At 39.6% G+C, this 20797-nt stretch overlaps 1 protein-coding gene across 2 annotated transcripts in view; it reads left to right on the plus strand.

The window, feature by feature from the left end:
- The first annotated feature begins 13286 nt into the window (after window positions 1–13286).
- Window positions 13287–20797, plus strand: part of cep350 (centrosomal protein 350) — a 32762-nt gene continuing 25251 nt past the window's right edge. For both annotated transcript variants that reach the window (XM_063467952.1, XM_063467953.1), the window contains exons 1-8: window positions 13287–13605; window positions 15835–15923; window positions 16061–16104; window positions 16243–16348; window positions 16499–16664; window positions 17797–18401; window positions 18512–18625; window positions 18849–18977. In XM_063467952.1, the coding sequence (XP_063324022.1) occupies window positions 15848–15923; window positions 16061–16104; window positions 16243–16348; window positions 16499–16664; window positions 17797–18401; window positions 18512–18625; window positions 18849–18977 (1240 nt within the window). In that variant the 5' untranslated portion in view covers window positions 13287–13605; window positions 15835–15847. The remainder of the gene's footprint in view (window positions 13606–15834; window positions 15924–16060; window positions 16105–16242; window positions 16349–16498; window positions 16665–17796; window positions 18402–18511; window positions 18626–18848; window positions 18978–20797) is intronic.

Raw genomic sequence — 20797 nt, forward strand, 5'->3', positions numbered from 1 at the left:
AAAAACAAAGACACAAAGGGAGGCTTTGTTTATGCTCTTGAAACAGACTTTGTGCATCTACCTTCTATCCACTGGAAACACAGACAGTCGCTGTTTGGGTGGGTGGCAATACAAGTAAAAAAGCCTGAAGACATCCGGCTACTGTATAACTATGCATTTGTTCAGCTAACCTCCTGAGGTAATTTGCCAGTGTCCCAATAGCTCTGTGTCCTTAGCTGACTTAAAATATCAGCAATCCTCCAAGTGTCAGAACCAATTAGATGAGCTGTAATAATACAGACTTCCAAACAAATGGTAATATAAAGCTGTGTTTAATTGTGCAATTAAGAAGAAAAAAACTGAGAGGGAGAGAATTTTTATCAACCCATCCTCTCCTATATCTGGTAGGATAATTGTGGTTACGATAAGTATTAGGATAATGAGTCTGGTTTTTAGTATGCGCCAAGCAAGACATGCACATGCTGCACATCTCACTTGTACATCACGCAGCCTCTATGTTACTGCAGCTCACGCTGGAGCCCTCACCATCTCAGTTTGGCAAATGACCGATCGCTGGTTTTACAGCCCCTCTGAGAGGAAAGCTTCTAAATAACTGTGTGTGGTGAAGCTGCTGCTCAGTAAAACGAGCATAGTGTAGCTGATAAGAGGGAAGAGGAACTATGCTGTGTTCAGCCTGCCTCAGTATTCTTACTCATTCATTAGTCTGAGGTCAACACCTGAACATTGCTAGGCCGGCTTGATTTGATGACGACTTCTGCTGGGAATCTACACCTCCTTAAGAGCTCCCCACTAACGCCTCCACATATGAAAACTTGTCACAAACTGAATGAAAATATAGTTACATGAAGTACTTTTTCACCTGTGGAGAATAAAGTCTCTGAAATAGAGGTTTGAAGCTGAGAAGGAGCACAACAAAAAGCTGATTTTATGACATGGTAAATAAGATTTTGCAATCTGTTTACATATTAAATTCATGAGGCAGAAAGTCAGAGATTTTATTACAAAACAAATCAAATGTGTCAAAACATACAACAAATTAAGCATTCAACTTTTCTCTTTTCCTGAGGCAAGGATGACTGTCTCCACTCAGCAAGGGATAATGGAAGTGGGTCAGCTGGTGTTTGTGTGTGATGGCTGCACTTACAGCCACACAGTGGTAATATCCACCATGTTAGTGTAGAGGCTTATAAGTAACATTGCATTCACATTTGTCTTTCTTTAAATATAGGAATTAATTTACAGGACAATAAATAACTGGTTTTGGTTTAGAGTTAATTCACATATCCACATAACACTGCATTCTAAAATAAGTGCGCACATTTTAGTTTACACTGTTATGTATGATTAATCTTTTGTTTTCTGAGTTACCTTAGTTGCAGCTGCTCCAGTCCCTTGATTAAGGAGCCAAGAGGTGGAAAAGGGGCGGAGCGAGCTTTAAAGGAAGACTGCAAATTGGTTCATGCCATAACTCGGGACCATGGGGGGGAATTGGAGTTCATTATGTTTGGTTTCAGTTAGGTTTTGTGTGTTTTACCCCTCTGTATTTTTGTGGGCTGATCAGCCACTATTTAAGTTTCCCCTTTGTCTCGTTAAGTCAGGTCAGTTTGTTTGAGTTATCAGTAGTGTTGTCAATTTTGAGTAGAGTTCTGTTATTTTGACCTCTTTTATGGGCCCAAGATTTTGATTCTTTTTGCATGATTTAACCAATTATGTTTTTTTGGGTTAAATAAAAAATCATTTCTTTGGACTTTAACCTGTGCCTAAGTTTCCTTCACTGCTCGGTCCATCACATTGTGTTTGTACAAATGCTGTTTAGCTGCACTGTTACAAAGTCTTACAATATACTCTCTCTCTTACCGTCTTTTAGCTAATTTTATTTTATTTTAAATTCCACTTTACTGCTCCCCTTTGTGTCCCCTTTGGGAAATTTTAGTAAGAGCCAGATGTTTCCCTTTGGAGGAAATTTGTCAGATATCGTCTGCTGTAGCTTGTTTGTCATTATTCCACTTTTAGCTTATATATTAATCAACTTTAAAAGGAAATAAAGTACTGATGTTTACAACTCTATTTGCTGTCCCAACATTGGTTGATTAATTTAATATTTACCAAAGTGAATGGATCATTAAAAGAAAAACTTGGTTTACGTCTTTCTTTTCCAAGGGAATCCAGGTGTGGAGTCTTTGGGACCATGTGTTACCCAAACATTATATATTATAATGATAGAATTTTTATCTAATATAGTTTTTTTCTTTATTTTGGGGGCACTTTCTAACAGAGAGGCAACTTCTATATGCTAAAAAATTGTTTAGGGATGTTTTTCAGAGTAAAACCATTAAATAACAGAAATTGTGTGTGTGTGTGTGTGTGTGGGGGGGGGGGGGGGGGGGGGGGGGGGGGGGAGAAAGCGTCAATTTCATGTGTAGTGCGAACCACAAGTAACCAGCACTGCAAAACACCCACTAGAGAAATGAGAAACTCTGGTAAAAACAATGTGGGCTTAATCTAAAGTTGTGCTGTGTGCATCTAAATATAATGAGCTCTGCTTGACATGAGTAATGGCAGGTGCTGGGTGTACCAAATGTAAATCAAATGGCATGACACACCTGACTTCTGGCTTATATTATACTGTGCAAAAGTGTTAAGTCTCCTCTCTTTTCTTTACATTTTGCTTGGAAAATTGTGACAAGGAGCAGTGATTTGTATTAATGTGCAAACATACATGGAAATTCAGTAAATAAGGAAAATAAAAAACAGAGTTTAAACAATTGTAAGGAGCTTGAAAGTCAGTGTTTGGTATGACCACCTTTCTTCTTCAGCATTGCATGAACTCTATAAAAGCAGCTTTCTCGTCTTCAGGAACAGTTCCCCGGGCTTCCTGAAGGACATTCAAAGCTCTTCTTTGAACATTGACTACCTTTTAAAAATGATCCCATACTGCTTCAGTAATGTTGAGATCCACGTGCTCTGGGGAGGCCAATCCATGTCTCATAGTGTTCCATTGTGTGTTTTCCTATTCAGGTTTGCTATTACTGCATTGACAGTGTGTTTGGGATCACTGTCATGCTAAAAAAAAAAAAAAACTACTGCCATCAGATACTTTCCAGGTGAGTCAAGACTTTTGCACAGCACTGTATTTTGGTGTGGCAGCAGACCACAAGTCAACACTGTCTGCTGAGGTCAAATGTGGAAAAAAGCAGATGTGGCCCACATTTTGGTTAAACAGTCTGCTCTGTGTGTTGTGGCTTCAGCTAGACCAGGGGTGCCCAAGCAATCTGTGGCAGGGAGTTTATTCATGTTGCCGAGCAAACTGAAGAGGCACTTGAACTCTTCTGTGGAAAACTTGGGCTTCAACAGAGCGGTGGATCTGAACCGAGACTATTTGTTGAACAGGATGAAATGTAGTGCAACTTATTGCAACGCAAAACGCAACGACTCCTGATGATCAAAAGTGCTTTGATCTGGCAACACAATCAAAAGAAGAGCTGATGACATGTCACGTCAAATGTCACGTTACAGTTACAACTACGTAGAATCGGTAACAATGTTCAATTCTTACACTAACTGTCACATGCCAGAGCATCTTTAAACCACAATGCTCATCCTCTCAGTCTCTCAGTAAAAACACACACAACACAAAGGAAGTGCTGTTTCAGAATCAAATCAAATTCCTGCAGGTCTTTATTGATTGGCAAGACCTATCGATTATCAATCAATGCCTTTAGCGCATGTTAACAGCTTTTCTTTTTAAAGCACACAGTCAGGCGTTTTTTTTTTTTATAGTTTCTGACTCACAGTGCTTGTAACATCTAACATCTTCAATTTTCTGCTCCTTGTGGAGTTAATGATGTATAATAACAAAGCTGGAGCTCTGAAACGGTGAAACTGATGGGAACAAAAGGTAAAGTGCTTAATAAATATAAACTGAGCCTTTGACACAGAAAGAAAGAAAACAGAAAGAAAACTACATGATATATATACACAAATATATGAAGTTGCTTATGCATACTATTGTCCATTGTGTAGTGGTAGGGAGAGGTCTGCCTGAGATATGGCAGGAGAACTGTCATTGATCTGCTGGTTACAGAATCCATTTAGCAAATTATGTTTTCAAACTGGCTGAACAGGATTGCCCACACAGCAAGATAATTTATGCAGATGCTCGCACTGAGACAATTAGAACTGAGCATGATACTCTATGAAGTTTCACAGCAACATTAATAAGAAAATGCAACAAAACAAAAACGTGCACTCAGAAAGGCACTGTTTTTGTGATCGGTCATAATAAAATAAAATCTAAAAACACTTACAAGACATCAAAAAACTTTTTTTAAAAGATAAATATAGTTTATACTAGAGTGCAAAATAGCAGCTCTCAAAAGGTGAGAGCTATAATTTCACACAGAAATTGATGTTGGCAAGAAATATATGACAATAAACATTGAGTTAACATTTCCAAAGCACAAAGCTACTTTAAGTCAATCCAGGCCTTATCAGCAAACAGTGAGTGCCTATCTACTGCTCAGTGAGGGAAAGGCCATTTACACCATACTTGTCTATACATCTGGTTTTTGAGCTACAGGTTATCCAGTTCTAAAGTGACTTTTTTATGGGCACCAACCATCTGCTTTTACAAGATACAATACAGATACAATGAGATTTTAAAACATCAATAAAAAAATACAGATATGAGTAGGACACCCTAAATAATCCCCTTAGTGACTTTGCACTCCTGTAAAATAGTTTGAGTTGGATTTAAATGTATTGTACAAAAACTGGAAAAATAAGTCTTATACTGTGAAGAGTTACATGAACAGGCTGATACCACGTTCTACCTATTTTAAAGGTATATTTTGATATTGATATACGTTTAATCAATACCCATCAGTGCCTTATTAGGCTGTTAATGGGCTTTAAAAAAGAAAAAGAAAAAAAAGAAACAAGTAAACTTCCAAGTATCCGCACAGCAGTCATTCACAAATTCAGGAATTCTGAAGACTCGGAGTAGATCCCACGTAACAAACTAAAAATCCCATGGGGCCCACACGATCTGAAATGTTTACTCTAATCAAAAAAGAGAATAAAAAATCTAAATGTTTGTTTAAAAAAAACCCAAACATCAACAACACAGGCTGTTGTCTGTAAATTGTTAATACTACTCATGTAAAGTGATACGGGAAATGTGTGACCCACGAGCCCGTTCTCACTCCCGAGGCGTAACATCCCGACGTTTTGTCACGTCCTGCGGCGTTCCTGAGGAACGCGAAAGGTGACCTTCCACGTTGTTATGGTACGCGGCGGTTTCCAGCCCTGTACTGCAGCCCTAAACTTAACCTTATCACTAAGCCTAACCATAACCTTATGCCTAACCATAACCTTATGCCTAACCTTAACCATAACCGTATCCCTACGCCTAAACCTAACCTTATCCCTAAACCTAACCATAACCTTATGCCTAAACCTAACCATAACCGTATACCTAAGCCTAAACCTAACCTTATCGCTAAACCTAACCATAACCTTATTCCTAACCTTAACCAGCACTTTAATGAGGTGAAATAGTGTTTTCTAAAGCGATTTTAAGGGAAAAAGCGAAGATGTGTAGATTGAGTCCAAACGGTTCTCATGTGTCCGCAGTTTTCCGATGTCGTGACGTAGGAACGCCTTGGGTGCCCGAAAACGTAATATGTTGACGATTTGTCACCTAGCGTAAAATGTTACGATTTGGGAGTGAGAACGGGTTGGACCCACGTGCCACTACGACACAAACTTCAAAACAAGAGCAGTAATCACATATTAACCACCTCCTATTACTAGTTTGAACTGATTTTCATATGAATAAATGCATTAATATGTAGCTGCACTGTAATGAATTTAAACTGAATTTCTGTTATTACTGAGGCCTGTCTGCAGTACCTTCACAGCCCACCAGGGGGAAATGGCTACCCTGGGCTTTCTACGGTACACAAGTTTCTCCAGTTTGATTAATTAATTGATTATTAATTAATGTTTTCCCATTGTTGCTTACAGATATTCATAGGAAGAGGCTTTGTGATGTTTGGATAGTTAGCTTAGCTGCTTGAATCCAGTTTTATGTTAATCTAAGCTAATCGGCTGCTCGAGGTAGAGCCAAATGGTTCCTAAAACGTCACCCCTGCCATTTAAAGCTGTCATAAAAAGTCAGAATGAAGACTGATGACAGGAATAAGAATAAGAGGGAGTCATTTGTTTCCATCCATCATTTTTTTCTCTGCTTTTATATCATTAGGGAAAAAACAAAAAACAGGCTGGACTTCTAAGAAACATTTATGTAAGCCAGCTCTCTAATGTAACCATTATTAGGACCATTATTACAGAAAAATGCCACCAACCCAAAGACAGGCACTGACCACAAAGCTTTAGAAAACACCTACACTGCAATTCATACTTAAACATCAAGGCTCCACTGCACTGTGGCTCCCCCTCACAATTATCAAAACCTTACAGCCAGGAAAGTTGACTGTGTGCTCATATAATTCTTCAAATTAGCTTTTAAAAGGTGGTCGTCGACTGGCTGTACTCTCTGAGCTTTCACCCCCATAATCAGAATTTTTTCATGAACAGCTAATGTGTTGTTCACAGTCTTTGACGACTTCTCAGTCACTTAGCCTCAGATTTAAAAAAAGAAAAAAAATGTTAGTTTTCACTAAAACTGAATGAAATTATTACAGGGGCCAAACAGTTTTTACGGTCTTTGCTGGAAAGCCAGGTGTTTCCAGGTTCATAATGAGGAGTGAAGGAGAGGCTGAGGCAGGCGAGAAGCCTTCTCACACCTGCTGCCCCCATTAGCCGACACAACTGCCTCATTGCACCTCATATTTCACCATATCCTTCCACCCAGCCGGAGTGTCAGCCTGGTAAGCGGCCAAACCAAACATGCTTCAGGAAGCGTTATGTCATCTGAAACTAATGGGCAGTATGTTTGAGGGAAAAAAATCAGTGGCAACACTTCAGCCAGCTGAAAATAACCATCTTGTTGGTAGTTGAGGTTCAGGAGATTCAGCGTCAGTGTTGAGAAAGCTTAAGGGAAGCATTGAGAGTACAAAAGGGGAATGAGATTAAATAAAACTACAACACCTGAGGAAAACTCCACAAGGAGACAAAAGCCACCAGCAGCGGCCCCAGTTGGCAACAATAGTTCACGTGCAAACAAAAAACATTTTATTGGATTTACACAAGAAGAAAAACAAAAACCAGCTGAAATTTGCCAAGACGGACAAATTCTGACACTTATAAATACTGTATGAGCTGGAGAAAAGTGCACACTGTGACTGCGTCAGAAGTCTAATTTCCTCAATCTCAGCTAGCCCCTGACTTTGAACAGCTGCTCTGTCTGAAATACAGTCACTGCATATTATTGCACTAAATTACACTGAGTGCATTCGGCAGTGCCAACATTTACATATTAGATTTACAGCTTTCGGTAAGACACTGTGGTACAGTTTAGTGAGCCCTTAGAAGCAGCAAAACATGCAAACGTTAAGTGTGACAGGCAGAATATTGTCCGCCCTTAAAACTTATGAAACTAATGCACAGTTTCCAGCTGAGGCCACAATAACAGAGGAGGCCAGATAATATGTAAACGAGATAAACTTTTTCCACTGTGCCTTGCCAACTCAACTCACACCCACAGAAATGTCCCTCTGCCTCTATTGTTGTCTCTGCATCATTAATTCAGCTCCTCTGTATTTGGGAAAAAAATGAAAGGTATGTAATGATGGGTTTTTTCTTTTTTGTTTTTATCATGCAGTGCCTTCTGTGGACTTATTGCAAATAAAATCCATTACCTTCTGGTCCTTTCTGATCCTTTTTGCTCTCTTGTTGACTAAGTCTTATATGTTTTCCCTTTTGTTTCCTCCTTCATGTGCTGTCTGCGCCGTTATGTTTGTCATTCAGCATGCAGCTTGCACACTTTCCATTCAGATGCCTCCATTTAATATTTACTACTCCGAGTCTGCACGGTGCTCTACTTGCCATTTATTTCATGCATCCATTGAGTTTAATTGTATTTTTATTCCACGTTTCTTTGCTTCATTCTACCAATATGATGTGTTATTCTGCAATAGTAACGGCCGGTTTTCCTGCAGGGTTCATTAAAGTTTCATGTTTTCATTCTGTAAGTATTGGGCCATAAACACCGAATGACCTCGGTTAGAATAGATCAAATTGTGGGAAACCAGAGTCAGGGACATTTGACAGCACCCAGGGTAACTGTATTTGTGGATCAGTTTCAGTATTATTCTTTAGATTAGACTTTTGATATGCACACAGACTCTAAAAGTAAATAATATTCTTTTAGATCATTTTTTATGTCTTTTACTGAAGCCACATATTCCACAGCACAGAGCCATTAGAAGATGAAAAGATGCTTCTCAGAGGGATCCTATTGCTATCATGACCTTCTAGCAAAGACCATTATGCAATAGTGACCCTTTAGATCAGTAATGATCACTAATAGGAACACGTCACACTTATGCTCTAATCACTGGAAGGTGAAGAGGCTTCAGAGGACCAGAGCAAAGGCTGGAATATTAGAATCTAAAAGACCTGCAAACTTTATTTAATAATGTATTTATGAATTAATGAAGCAACAAACGATCACAAGAGGAAATATCCATCTTTCATGATGTTTCGATGCTGGGTGAACAAAGAGGTCAAGAAAGATTACACTCTTCTTTGTCATCTATGTCTGTGCGGGACCACCGTGAGAAAACCCAGAGCCCCAGGCCTTATAAAATCACTGAAAGCTATAAACATAGCGCCTCACCATTACAGGTAAATCATATTTTACAGCTTGCAGCAGGCAGCGTAAGAAGTCGCTGCTTTTGGTATAAACAAATGAATCTGCAGTGTCACTGGTTTACAGTTGCACACTAGATAAAAAGCTTTGATGGAATTTACTCTGAAATGTTTTGCAAATCATTTTAAAGGTTTGCATCCCATAATCCGCCCTTTTATTAGGTACAGTCTGCTGCACAATATCGCTGTGCGCACAATTGTCCACAAAGAGCACATGGCACTAACACTGCTGACATTTAGCCTCTGCAAAATGTATCCACAAGAAGAACGTATGCAGCCATTCTAAACAAAAATATAAACTAAACGTGGAAAAATCTGCGTCCCTTGGATTCATAGTCAAGCTGCAACACTCTGAACATTGGGATGAAATTAGGAGTTTATGGATTTATTGCCAGAAACACTTATTTCTCTCTGCTGGAGAAAATTGGACTCACTACTGGAAACTGGTCACATTTTGGCATATCTGAATGAAAAGTACATCGGCTTTATGTTAGTGCTCTGCCACATCGGTTTATCAGAGTGAATAACCACATAAGTGTATGTACTACAAACAGGACCCAAAGAAAGTGCACAAGTGGTTCAAAGTACAAACACAAAGCGAGCAGAGTCTGAAAAACGAACCAATTTTGAGTCGCCAGCCTCTAGACCAGGGACAGTCTGAAGAGAGAGCCTCAAATCATAGTTTTATTTTTCCTGTTTCGAGCTGTTCTTTTGTCCAAGGTGAACTGATGTTTTATCAGGCAGTATCTTAGATTTAATTCCAACCAATCATTCCTTGCTCAGAATTTTATAGCCGACTAAGAGTCTTGTTCTTTTTTTTTTCTCAGTACACTCGATCAGAGACATTCTTCACTTGCGTATATATTTGCCATTCGTTTTCATTTCCCTGTATTTAAAGAGGTAAAATCCTAGTCTAGAGATTAAAAATTCATTACCGTTAGAGACCCGCCTACGAGGGCAGCATTAACAGCAACCTTTCTCTGGGTACGCTGTTCTTTAAAATAATAATTTAAAAATAATAATACTTAAGATGAATCACAGGAAATGTGAAGCAGGTGGTACAATTCACATACAGCTCGTCTTGCAAAATGGGTTCAAGAGGTTTCATTAGGTTCAGTTTCCTGCTGATCACAGGCACTAATTTATACACCAAGAAAACCAATTTACACCCCCTAGGAGAGGGGTGTTATTCAATCAGGACAATCAGAGCTGTTGACAAGAAAGGATTAACGTAGTCCAGTTAAAGGAAATTGACAAGTGTCGTGATGAAACAATTTAGGAAGACAATTGAGAGAAATGATTTAAGCAATGGCTTGTTTGAATAAAATAATTTGATCAGTTCTAATTAAAGGTTATGACCTTGCCTGCTGAAGTACTGGGCAGCAATGGGAGAAATAACTGGCACTGGCTCATGACAAAGACATCTTTCAAGTGGAGAAGATGACACAGCGTTAGGCACCAGCAGCTTGTCATTTAAAATGCATACACTGATTATTCCAGTTGCCTCTTCCTTCACTGTGAAACTCCAGTTACATTAGAAAACAGACTGATGGGTATTTCTGTGGAATTAGTTTATCTGACTGTACTGCAACAGGTCTCAACACGGGTTCTTCTTTCAAGAAGATAATGACAAACTTACATCCACAAAGTCTCAAGTCAAAGAAACATATGGCAGCGAAAGAAGTGACTGATGAAAGTAAATTACATTTTAGAAGGTAAAACCTCAGGAACAACATGCCAGGCACACTTTCTTCCACAAGAACACACTGCAGCAAATGTGTTCTCGATTTTCTCTACTTTAATTAATTCCTCCTCCTTGAGGTAATGATGGCTGTTTTCCCACAGCCTCTGAGACTGAGCGAGAGAGAGTCTCTATCCTACAATAGAATTATTTTTATCATTATCTGGTATAGGTCCACTAAATTATTAGCAGGACCTGGCTAAAGCCTGCTTCCACATGGTCCTAATACTGACACCTACTCTGGCACTCTGAATTGAATCTTGTTGCATCCCTGTGACTCTAATGACTCACTCCACTGTCCTGTCAATCTGTTACACTGCTAAAAGCTACAGTGAAGAGTGATTGGGGCTCTGTAATGGTCTTAGCACGCTGCTAATTGGATAATGTTGTTGAATGATATGTATGCAAACATGGCAAAGGGAGTGGACTTGAAAAACAGCTTCCTGCCAAAAAAGAAATGTAGAAAAGAAAAAGACATACAGCATATCATATTCATATAGTATATAACACACAAAATTATTTTTAAAGTTAATTTATGGTGAATTGTAGTATATACTTTAATTAGTCTAGATCCAATCAGCAAATGAATTCTACTTTCAAGTCACATCACATAACACCTTCACAACCCACGATTTATCTGCCATTAATCAGCACCAATGAATACTGATAAGATATTCCTCATTTAGGATTTCTGCACCCTTTCTTTTTGGTTTTCACAAACATAACATCTGCCAACAAAAGGTTTAGGCTACAAGCTGAATGCAGTCGCGAAACTGCTTTCCCCCCTCACCTAACACCTGTTTGACGAGGAAAAACGCCGGATTCCTTACCTACAAAGAAAGAACTCCTTTCCATTTCGTTCACCTTTCAAGACAAAATGAAAATGTAGCAGCAGACACGACCACGTCCGACGTACTATCCTGCCTGCCCGGAGAGAGAGAGAGAGAGAGAGAGAGAGAGAGAGAGAGAGAGAGACTGTGTCAGGTTATTTGCCAAGAGGGTATCCGGGGAAATGGAGCAGCTGCCAGCTGCAAATCTTTACTGAAAATACTAAATATTCCATATGTTAATTAAAGCCATTAGACAATTTGTTTACTTCAATAAGAAAATGTACTCGTAATCTGTTATTAAGCACGGCTACTTATTTGTTGCTTTCTGTTTTGTCTAACGAGCAGCCATAACCTGGAAACCTGAATCTCTACCTTCATGGCAATCTCTGCTGTACAGTTTTTTATATTTATGACTCACCTGTTAACACTGGGAACAGATCATCAAACTATTCTGCCCAGTTTTCTCTGCGCACTTCATTTGTTGTCATAGAGACCAATCGCCAAGTCTGAGTGGCCTACAATAAAAATCAATCGAGGAGGGGAAAGGGGGGAAAGTGAATTAAATGAGCTGAACGTAAGGTAAGTGGGCTGAGGTAACTTCTTGAATGAGTGGAGCATTCACGGTGACGCCATGCAACCAGCAGTTTATGTCTGTGTGCAATACACAATCGAGCCGCAAGGGGGCAGTAATCGCACATATGTTGAGCGTTATCCTTCTTGTCGTGCTGTGCGGCTTGACTAGCTGTTCAGGAAGCTTTGAAATATTCATGGGTGTAGCCTATATGCCAAGATTGAAGCCTCAGGGAGTACCTGGTCTTTTCAATACATCTATTGTCACACTTGTGCAAACAGGCGAATCAACACAATAAAAATGAGTGCTTGAGGTTAGTTTCGCAGGGTGTAATCCGGTGTAAATTACAAAAACTTTCAAAGACTTTTTCTCTTATTTTGTCTGGCAATGAGTAAAATGTGGTTAACCCGACTTCACTGTAAAGATTTCTGCCCATCCTGTTACAGTAATGCACACAATATTTTACTGCGTTTCAACAAATAGCTAGTTTAAATTTAATAAAAATAAATAAATAAGAACTTTATTTGGCGTGTTGATGTAATGTACACATTAAAAGCAGGAAATAAAGAAAAATACACACATATACCCTCCAAATGTGTTGCCAGCATGCTTTCACTCTGATTAAATTATTAGGTACACATCTTGCCATTTTGAGTACACCTTTGGATACTTCATGTAGAGCTGCGTACCTGAAACAGTCGCTGGCCCTTTTATTGCATGTGCAATCTGTCTGATCTGTACACGCACATTTTGCCTCAGCTGCCTCCCACAGTCTGTCTCCATTCTCTCCAGCTGTTCATTTTGACCACATAATTCTGGAACAAGTAAAAAAATGTTTTCTTTGATATGTTGGTGAAGTTCATTGAACTTTTCTTGACGCAATGTCGTAAAGCTCCACATAAGCAAAAATAACTTGAGTTCAGAAGGGTTTAATGCCCTTCAAATCTCAGATATGTTTTTATTTCATTTTTTAAAGCATTTTTAGAAAATGCATTTCAGATTTCAGTTTTTGCTCGTTATTCTGTGAAATATTCTGGGTTTTTTGTACTGCTGCTTTTTAGACTTTATCATTTAATATAATCAAACTGGTTCATTAAATTAAGTTTCAGATACTTCAAGTATATCAGGTATGTTTCTAATTATTATTATTATTATTATTATTATTATTATTATTATTATTATTATTATTACTGCTGCCATGGGAGCGGAGGTGGGCTTTTACCGGTGTTTCTCGTGTTTGAATTCTCGCGAGATTTCGGTGTCTCAGTTACCTACACGTCCTGGATACTCCAGTTTCACTGTTGAGAAACATCATCATAGTAACCCGGGAAAGGCGACCTCGGAGGCGGGTGGCGACATTTCTTTGAAGGAATCTCACAGCGAAACACGGGAGACGTTGTTCTCTGGACTAACTCTGAGGCGATGGGTGAATGTAGAAAAAAGTTGCTGGCTTAGTTGGCAAAACTGCTAACTGACACTGGTTTTCCACATCGTTAGCTGATGCTAACGTTAGCAAACATACAGCTGAACGAAACTGAAGAAGTCGCCCGGAGAACTTTGGATTTTCTTATCATGAGGATATCGACATAAATGCGGACATCTAGACGCACCGGATCGTTTCACTGAAGGTACATATTATTACTCTCCTAAAACTGGAATAGCCAAGTACATTCATGATTTTCTAGTCAGCTAGCGTTATTATTCACTCTTTCGAGTTGGCGGCTCCGACTATTCACTGGACCGAAGACATTACGCGGTACCTCATCTTTAAGTCAGACGGAGTTACAAACGTGATTTTTGAGCGCACGCAGAGTATATTGGACAACTTAACATAGTTATTATGAAAAACAATAATTATGAAAAATCCGTAATACCCTGGTTCTAAGTTAACACCCAATACGAGATATAAGATTAGTTTTGTTGCCCCGTTGCTTGAGCGAATAATTCCTGGATACTGTTAGCTATATTCTTTGACAGAACAGTTTAAAGGCTTTTGACTTTACTATCACTTCCTGTTTCGCATAGTTATTGTTTAACAGAATCGATAATGATAGGGGTGCTGTTAATACTGACTACAGATAGCGTTTGGATATCTCCAGATGCGCTCAGTCTGAATTCGTCTATTTTGGGCACTCGGCGTTTTACAACAAGATGATATTTTTATTTGAAGGTAAGGTAAACTTATTGGCGCCGTATTCGGCGGCATAAATGCAACTCCAGGTGGCTCTAAAGCGACCAAAAACACAACTAAGATCGAGTCCTGATGATTTACGCTTAAGTCAATACAGCTCATGTAAAGTCGAAGATGGCCAATTATTTCCTCCTTGCTGAACGACTGAGGTGCTGTTAAGTAAGCTTTTGCACACTAGTGACACGTGTGGTGTGAAGCTGCATTGCAGCAGTCAATGTCCCGGTGTTAGTGTTTTTGTAATATAGTTTCTTCCCGTGTGCGGCAGCACCGAGCCGCTGCTGCTGAAAGCCGCGTCAATCGGTTAACGAGAAGAAGTTATGCGCCATCTTGGATTTTCCACGGCTTTAGTGGTGGAAACACCTCCACTCTATCGGTGAAAGTGTTTTTGTCATTAAATTCTCACAGAATATCCTCCTTTACTCCGTTGATATGTTGCTAAAGAGTTTGATTTCTCTGTTGGAAGTTTGGGGTCTCAATATATTATCGTTTTCAAACTTTAGAAGTCCCAAATGTCTAAAAGCAGTGTGTTCCCTTATACAGGAATACAGGATCATTCCGGTATACAGTAATATTTTAAACATGCCCTCTGTGTACTGTCTGGGTTTACATTTAAGGTAATCGGCAGAATAAGTTCACTTTGGTCGTAATGCCCCTGTTATTTGGGTTAAATAAACTTGTAAAAGAAAAAGAGAGTGTTTCAAAAATGCTGGGGTGTGCAGTTGTTCTAAACTCAGCCAACGTCAGCATATTTCCGTAGTGAATGTGACAGCCCAGCAAAACGACATTTTCTTGTGAATTTACTAACTTTACAAAAAAGTTTAATGTTTCGGAGTTTAGCTGCTCTTTGTGTGGCGTTTTGGATTCGCACAACAGCAAATACAGCGGTCTGTGGTAGAAAGCAGTCTTTTGATACGTTTGTAGAGTCGAGTGTATACTATCAGTAATTTGTTTATGGCTCTGATAACAGAACAGGGAGGGCCACTGAAGAAGAGTGGATTTAGTTTTCTTCTTCTTTTTTCAATCTCGCCCCCAGGGCTGTGTCACGTGATTGTTATGAGGCAAAGGCATGACTTCTCAAGAATTCCTCATGACTCAACAAGTGTTAAATGTTAGTACAAAACACCCTTAAATGTCTCACTGACTAGACTTGACTCTCACAGATCTGTGCTGTAATTATCTGAATACATTGGCAACCATTAATGCTGTAGAGGAAGACTTTTTACTACTCAGGACAAAACAGCTAACAGACTTGATATATGCAGTGCCTACCATTAAAGCAGACATGTGACTAGCATTACAGGTGTTTTGAGTAAACATCACATATCTGAGTTGTGCTTACCTTTTAGGAATGTGAGGCTGTAGAACCCGTTTTAAATGGCAGGGTAGCAGTGTTATGCTGTTGTTGTGTGACAAATTGCATGTCTCTGCCGAGCCATAACTCCTTTGCATTTTAACTTGTTAATATGTTGGGCACGAACTGTAGTGCCTCATGTTTTTAAATTATTATTTGTCTGTCATCGACTTGTTTCAGTGTTGTTTTAGTACTTTGTTCCTCGTTTTGGTTTCAGTTAACATTTTTGGTTTGGTTTTTGTGTGGATCTCACTTACAGTTTGTCACTTTTTTTGGTTCTTTCAGTAATATATTTAGTAATTTGTTTAACTGCAGGTGAGTGGGAGAGATGAGGAGCAGCAGGGGGACTGAGGCATCTCTTAAAAGTTCTGCTCAGCACCTTTCTGATCATAATGTTGGCACAGGTGTGTAGAAGAATTTCCTTTTTAATTTTGGTGTTTTTGTTTTTTTGAAATATTTAATTAATTTGACTTTTTGTAACCTAAATGGGTGATATAGGTTTTGGAATTTACATTTTATCTTCACTGTTACACTTTAACAGAGCTGACAGCTGCATGGAAATGTTTGGCTCAGTCCAAAGTTGCTGTAAGTACAACTGAAATGGTTTTCTGTTGAAACTGTGTTTTTTGTAAGCTCTTCCTAAATCATTGTCTTTTTTGTAGAAGCAGTTCAGTCGAATTTGCAGTATGTGCGCAGTCTGACAATGGTATTTCCTCTTTGTAGTTGCGGCACATAGAAAATCGTATACAAGCAGCTCCAGGAACAGGAGTTATCCTGGACTCTGTCATTGACTCTAACAAGAAGAAATCCTCTAGGGCCCACCACAGAGGTGGGTTATTCTAAGATATAAAACTTGTTCTTTGTAAATTGTAGTATGGCTAATTGGGTTTTCCTTTTTTATTGTGGTATACTACAGTCTGAATACAAGGTCACTTGTGAGTTCTGTAATGATTTTTAATGAGATTGCTCTCTATGATAGATGGGCGACAAGTTGATGACATCAGAGGGTCTTCAAAGCCCAGAGGTCGAAGTCAGCAGAGCCCAGAAAAGAGCAGCTCACGTAGCCCCTTGAGAAATACCACCCAGGACAGAAATGTCAGAAGAAACAACAGCGTGGAATTCAGGGAACCGCTGGCCTCATACAGGTACTAATAATTAACTAAAATGCATTCATGAAACATCGATTACCCTTTACAAAGCCACCTGGCTGCTTTTGGCTATAAAATTATAACATAATTCTCATCTTTCTGGAGCCATTTGAATTTTCTCTCTCTTGTGAGATGCACATGGTATCTTGTTAATGCTTTGTGCTACTGTGTGTGTGTGTGTGTTTACTATACAGTGCATAAGTTACTCATATTTTACTAGTGTGAGAAACAGCATAGAATAAAAGATGCTAACAGCAAAGACTGAACTGCGGGACCAGCAGCTTTTTCTTTGTATGTTTGCAATAATTTTCTATGTCACTGCAGAGTGGGGTCAGGTGACTTAACACTTCCCATGATGATGTTTTCCTACTCACCTTTTCTGTTTATGTACAATGTAACTGTTACTGGGAATCTTCTGTTGCACTTACGGTAACATAACCTGTCGTCAACTCAGTTAATGTTCACTTAACTTTGTCAGACTCACTCGAAATGCTGTGTGTGTGTGTGTGTGTGTGTGTGTGTGTGTGTGTGTGTGTGTGTGTGTGTGTGTGGCGTGTACGTGTGTGGTGTACATATGTACTCTCAGTGCAAGCAGAAAAAGGAGAAATTAGCAGTATGCAGTCTGATGTTACTCTAACACTGAGCTGAGGTCAGACCAGTGTCTTTATTTACATTTTATTTTACAGTGTTGGGAAAGCATTGACTAAGTCAAGCCTGATGCTGGTCCTTCAACATCTATAATGATTAATTCATTAATTCATTAAATATTAACACTGACTGGGAGGCATCAATATTGTATGGGAAGTGGAAGAAGTTGGATCAGACTTGTTTTTGTTTTGGTATGTACTTAATGGTCCATGATATGTAGAAAGCATCACATATGATCTCATTGTGCACTGCAGGCAGTGTTAAGATTTATTACTAAAAATTAATATATCCAAATCATTGTTTCAGTGTTGCCAAAGGTTTTCACTTTTTCATCATTAAACATTTTGGTAGAGTCCATTTTCCCAGCTTTCTATAACCCATAGTCGCCAGTAAGTATGTTCTTCTGTAAATTCAGTGAGCAATGAATTAAAAGTAAATCTTGATCCTCTTCTTGATCCCATGTAATCTGATTTGTGTCCAGAGAGGCCACCCCACCACCACATCCTTCCTCTCAGCCAGAGGCCTACAGTCAGAAGTTGGTGCCAGCGTCTTTGTACCCATCCTCTCCTCCCCAGGCGGATTCTCTGCCCAGCCAGCTGGTCTACCAGAAACACACCATAGATAAGGAGGCTGACAAGGACCTAGACAGCACATGCTCCTCAGGTCGGGAGAGCACTGAGGTGCGCTACCTCAATGACCAGCCAGCCCTGGATAGCATAAGGACTAAGGAAAGCAGCCCCAAAGCACAAGTTGGCATGGATAGCCAACAGTCAAGCCCATGTATTGCTTCCACCCCAGGCTCTTTTCAACAAGGGGACAGCACGCCATCCACCAGCCCTGGTTCAGCTTCCCAGCGGTTGGAAAACCTAAGACGACATCAACCCGACGACAAGCTGGAGAAACTCAAAGAGCGTATTCGAAGGCAGAGACAACATCTGGAGGAGGCTGCTGAGAGGGAGAAGCTGATGGGGAATCTGGAACAGCCTTTAGCCACATATGTTGAGACTAATGATGCTGGTACAAGCAACAAGCCGACAGCCAAAATACGCAAAGTAGCAGCTGCACCACCTGCTCCTATATACAAAGGTATCTCCACTGTAGGATTGGTTCATCATATTCAACGTTTCTGACAGATTTGAGTTGTATGGCAGGGAACATGATGCTGTGTTTTATTTAAACCATCATTTTATTCACAGGTTTCAACAGTACAGAGACAAAGATCCGGACTCCTGATGGGAAAGTTTGGAAGGAAGAGGACTTCCATAACCTTAGCAGAGAACTTTACAGAGACCTGTCAAAGCAGTTTGCTGGTAAACACAAAACTCTTCATGTCATGATGTTTTTATCTGAGCTTTGAAACACAACAGATTTTTGTATTGAAAACACTAGTTAATTTAAATGTTTTTGGATTCTGCATAAATCTAGATTTATGCACAGCCTTTGATTTACAATATCCCAGATGTTGAAATATTAGAATTTTCCCCGTCTGTTTGGCTTTATAGCTTATACTCTGTATGTGTTTTATGTCTTCAGAGAGCACCAGACATAGGCACCAACAGCAGAGGGAACAGAGAGCAGACAGGTCCAAAGAGAGGAGGCCTCCCAAAACCATTAGGAAGGTCCACAGAGCTGCCCCTGCCTCTGACCTAAATCCAAAACCAGGTATAATAATCCTCTTTTATGTGTGGGCAAACCCACCCTCTGATCTATTTTTAATTAGTGACAGTGGGAAAGCTAAGCAAGTGGAACAGTCTGGCAGGATTTTGTCACGGGTCAGTGAACTTGCTGCCAACCAAGAGCCTCAAATGTTGAACCATCTCTGTGGTACTTTCTTCTCCCCTAGCTTTGCTCATTTCCTGTCTGCACTCTAGGTATATACAGCGTTTCTTATGTACCTTTATTCCCTTGTATATGTATTCATAGATGTTGTTGTTGTTGTTGCTTTACCCAGCACACTTGAGTTTCAGTTGAGTAGCGATTTCGATGCTTTCACATGTTAAACTTATGGCTAGCATATACACAATCACAGTAATGTTACGTTTTTTTAATTGGTGTTGTTTACATGCAAGCAGCCTGCCCAAACATCCTGCAAGTGTTTGTGCTTTAGTATTTAGTGTGTTCTTTTGATCTTTGTAGTTGTCTCTAACGTGTGTGTGTGTGTGTGTGTGTGTGTGTGTGTGTGTGTGTGTGTGTGTGTGTGTGTGTGTGTGTGTGTGTGTGTGTGTGTGTGGCAGTGTATTGCTGGCTGCTGGTGCAGTGTTAAGACTCGAACCTCTCAAGAAATGTCCAGCATGTGTGACATGCAGTTTGTGGTCAGCTAGTAGCATACAGACACCAGCATAGTAGAATTGTGCCCACACACTGGTGAAACCTGATCATAGCAGAGCTTCACCCCCTCAACAAGTTGCCATCAAAAGTACATATTTAACGTGTCTGATTGTTATCCATCTTCAATAATTAGAAAGTAATGTTAAGGTCTGCCTGACCAAAGTGTCCTATTACTACTCAAAGAGTGCTAAATGATTATTTTTCTAGTGACAAAGGATGTGCCACTTTGGTTTTTTTTTTTTAATTTACAGTTATCATGGTAAAATCTTCCGGTGGTATTCTCAGCTGCTGTAATGAATCAAGAATGTAAAGGCAGCAACATTTTCAGAGAACTGGTTTGGAAGGAAGTTTTCTTTCGTCAGCGCGAAACTGAAAGGGTGGGACAGACAAGTTTGTCTCAGCTGTCACATATCTGTCTGTCTGCTGTTCATTATGTCTCTCTTTATAATAGACTCCTGTGTACATGTTTGGTTTTTGTGTGATTTCTTGTTTTAAGAGATCTGATTGGTCACCGTTTGAGCTTAATCTATCCTCATTAAAAGTGTTCTACATTATGGTATGGATAACCTACTAATCTTGCTTTGAGGTATAGGCCATTTGATTTGTCAGCTGTTGGTGCAGAATTAGCTTACTAAAGGTTAAGACACCAACTTCAGCTTTTTGACTCTAACTGGCATCCTGTTTCATGTAGTTCCTCTTTTTTCCACCGCAAAAATGAAAACAAATAATGATGTTGAAAAAAAACAAAACAGAGTCAAGCTACCCTAAAAGCCGTAAAAGATCTTTATCTTGTGTTCTAGCTCTCTTTGGTCTCGTGGTTTCTTCTCTTTCCTTCACAACTCTATAAATAGCCCTCTTAGATCTGTGGCCAGGTTCAGTGTGCTCTTTCACCCTGCACAAACAGCTGCTGGGTGAGCAGAAGTGCAGCTTCATTACCGGGAACTGCTCTTCACGAGAATGCAGAGTGGAGAGTGCTCTAGAGATTTCAGATAGAGGGACATTGCTTTTGTGCTGAGAGTGTTGTACCTGCTGTGTACTCACTAAAGGCAAGGAGGACAATATCCATTTTGGGATTTGGTTGTACTGCAAAATCAGTATTCTGCACTCATTGTTCCTTTGGTGCATCGACTCTTCCACACAGCAACTTAAGTGAT

Source organism: Pelmatolapia mariae, linkage group LG23 (genome assembly GCF_036321145.2).
Source record: "Pelmatolapia mariae isolate MD_Pm_ZW linkage group LG23, Pm_UMD_F_2, whole genome shotgun sequence".
In the NCBI taxonomy this organism is placed as follows: Eukaryota; Metazoa; Chordata; class Actinopteri; order Cichliformes; family Cichlidae; genus Pelmatolapia; species Pelmatolapia mariae.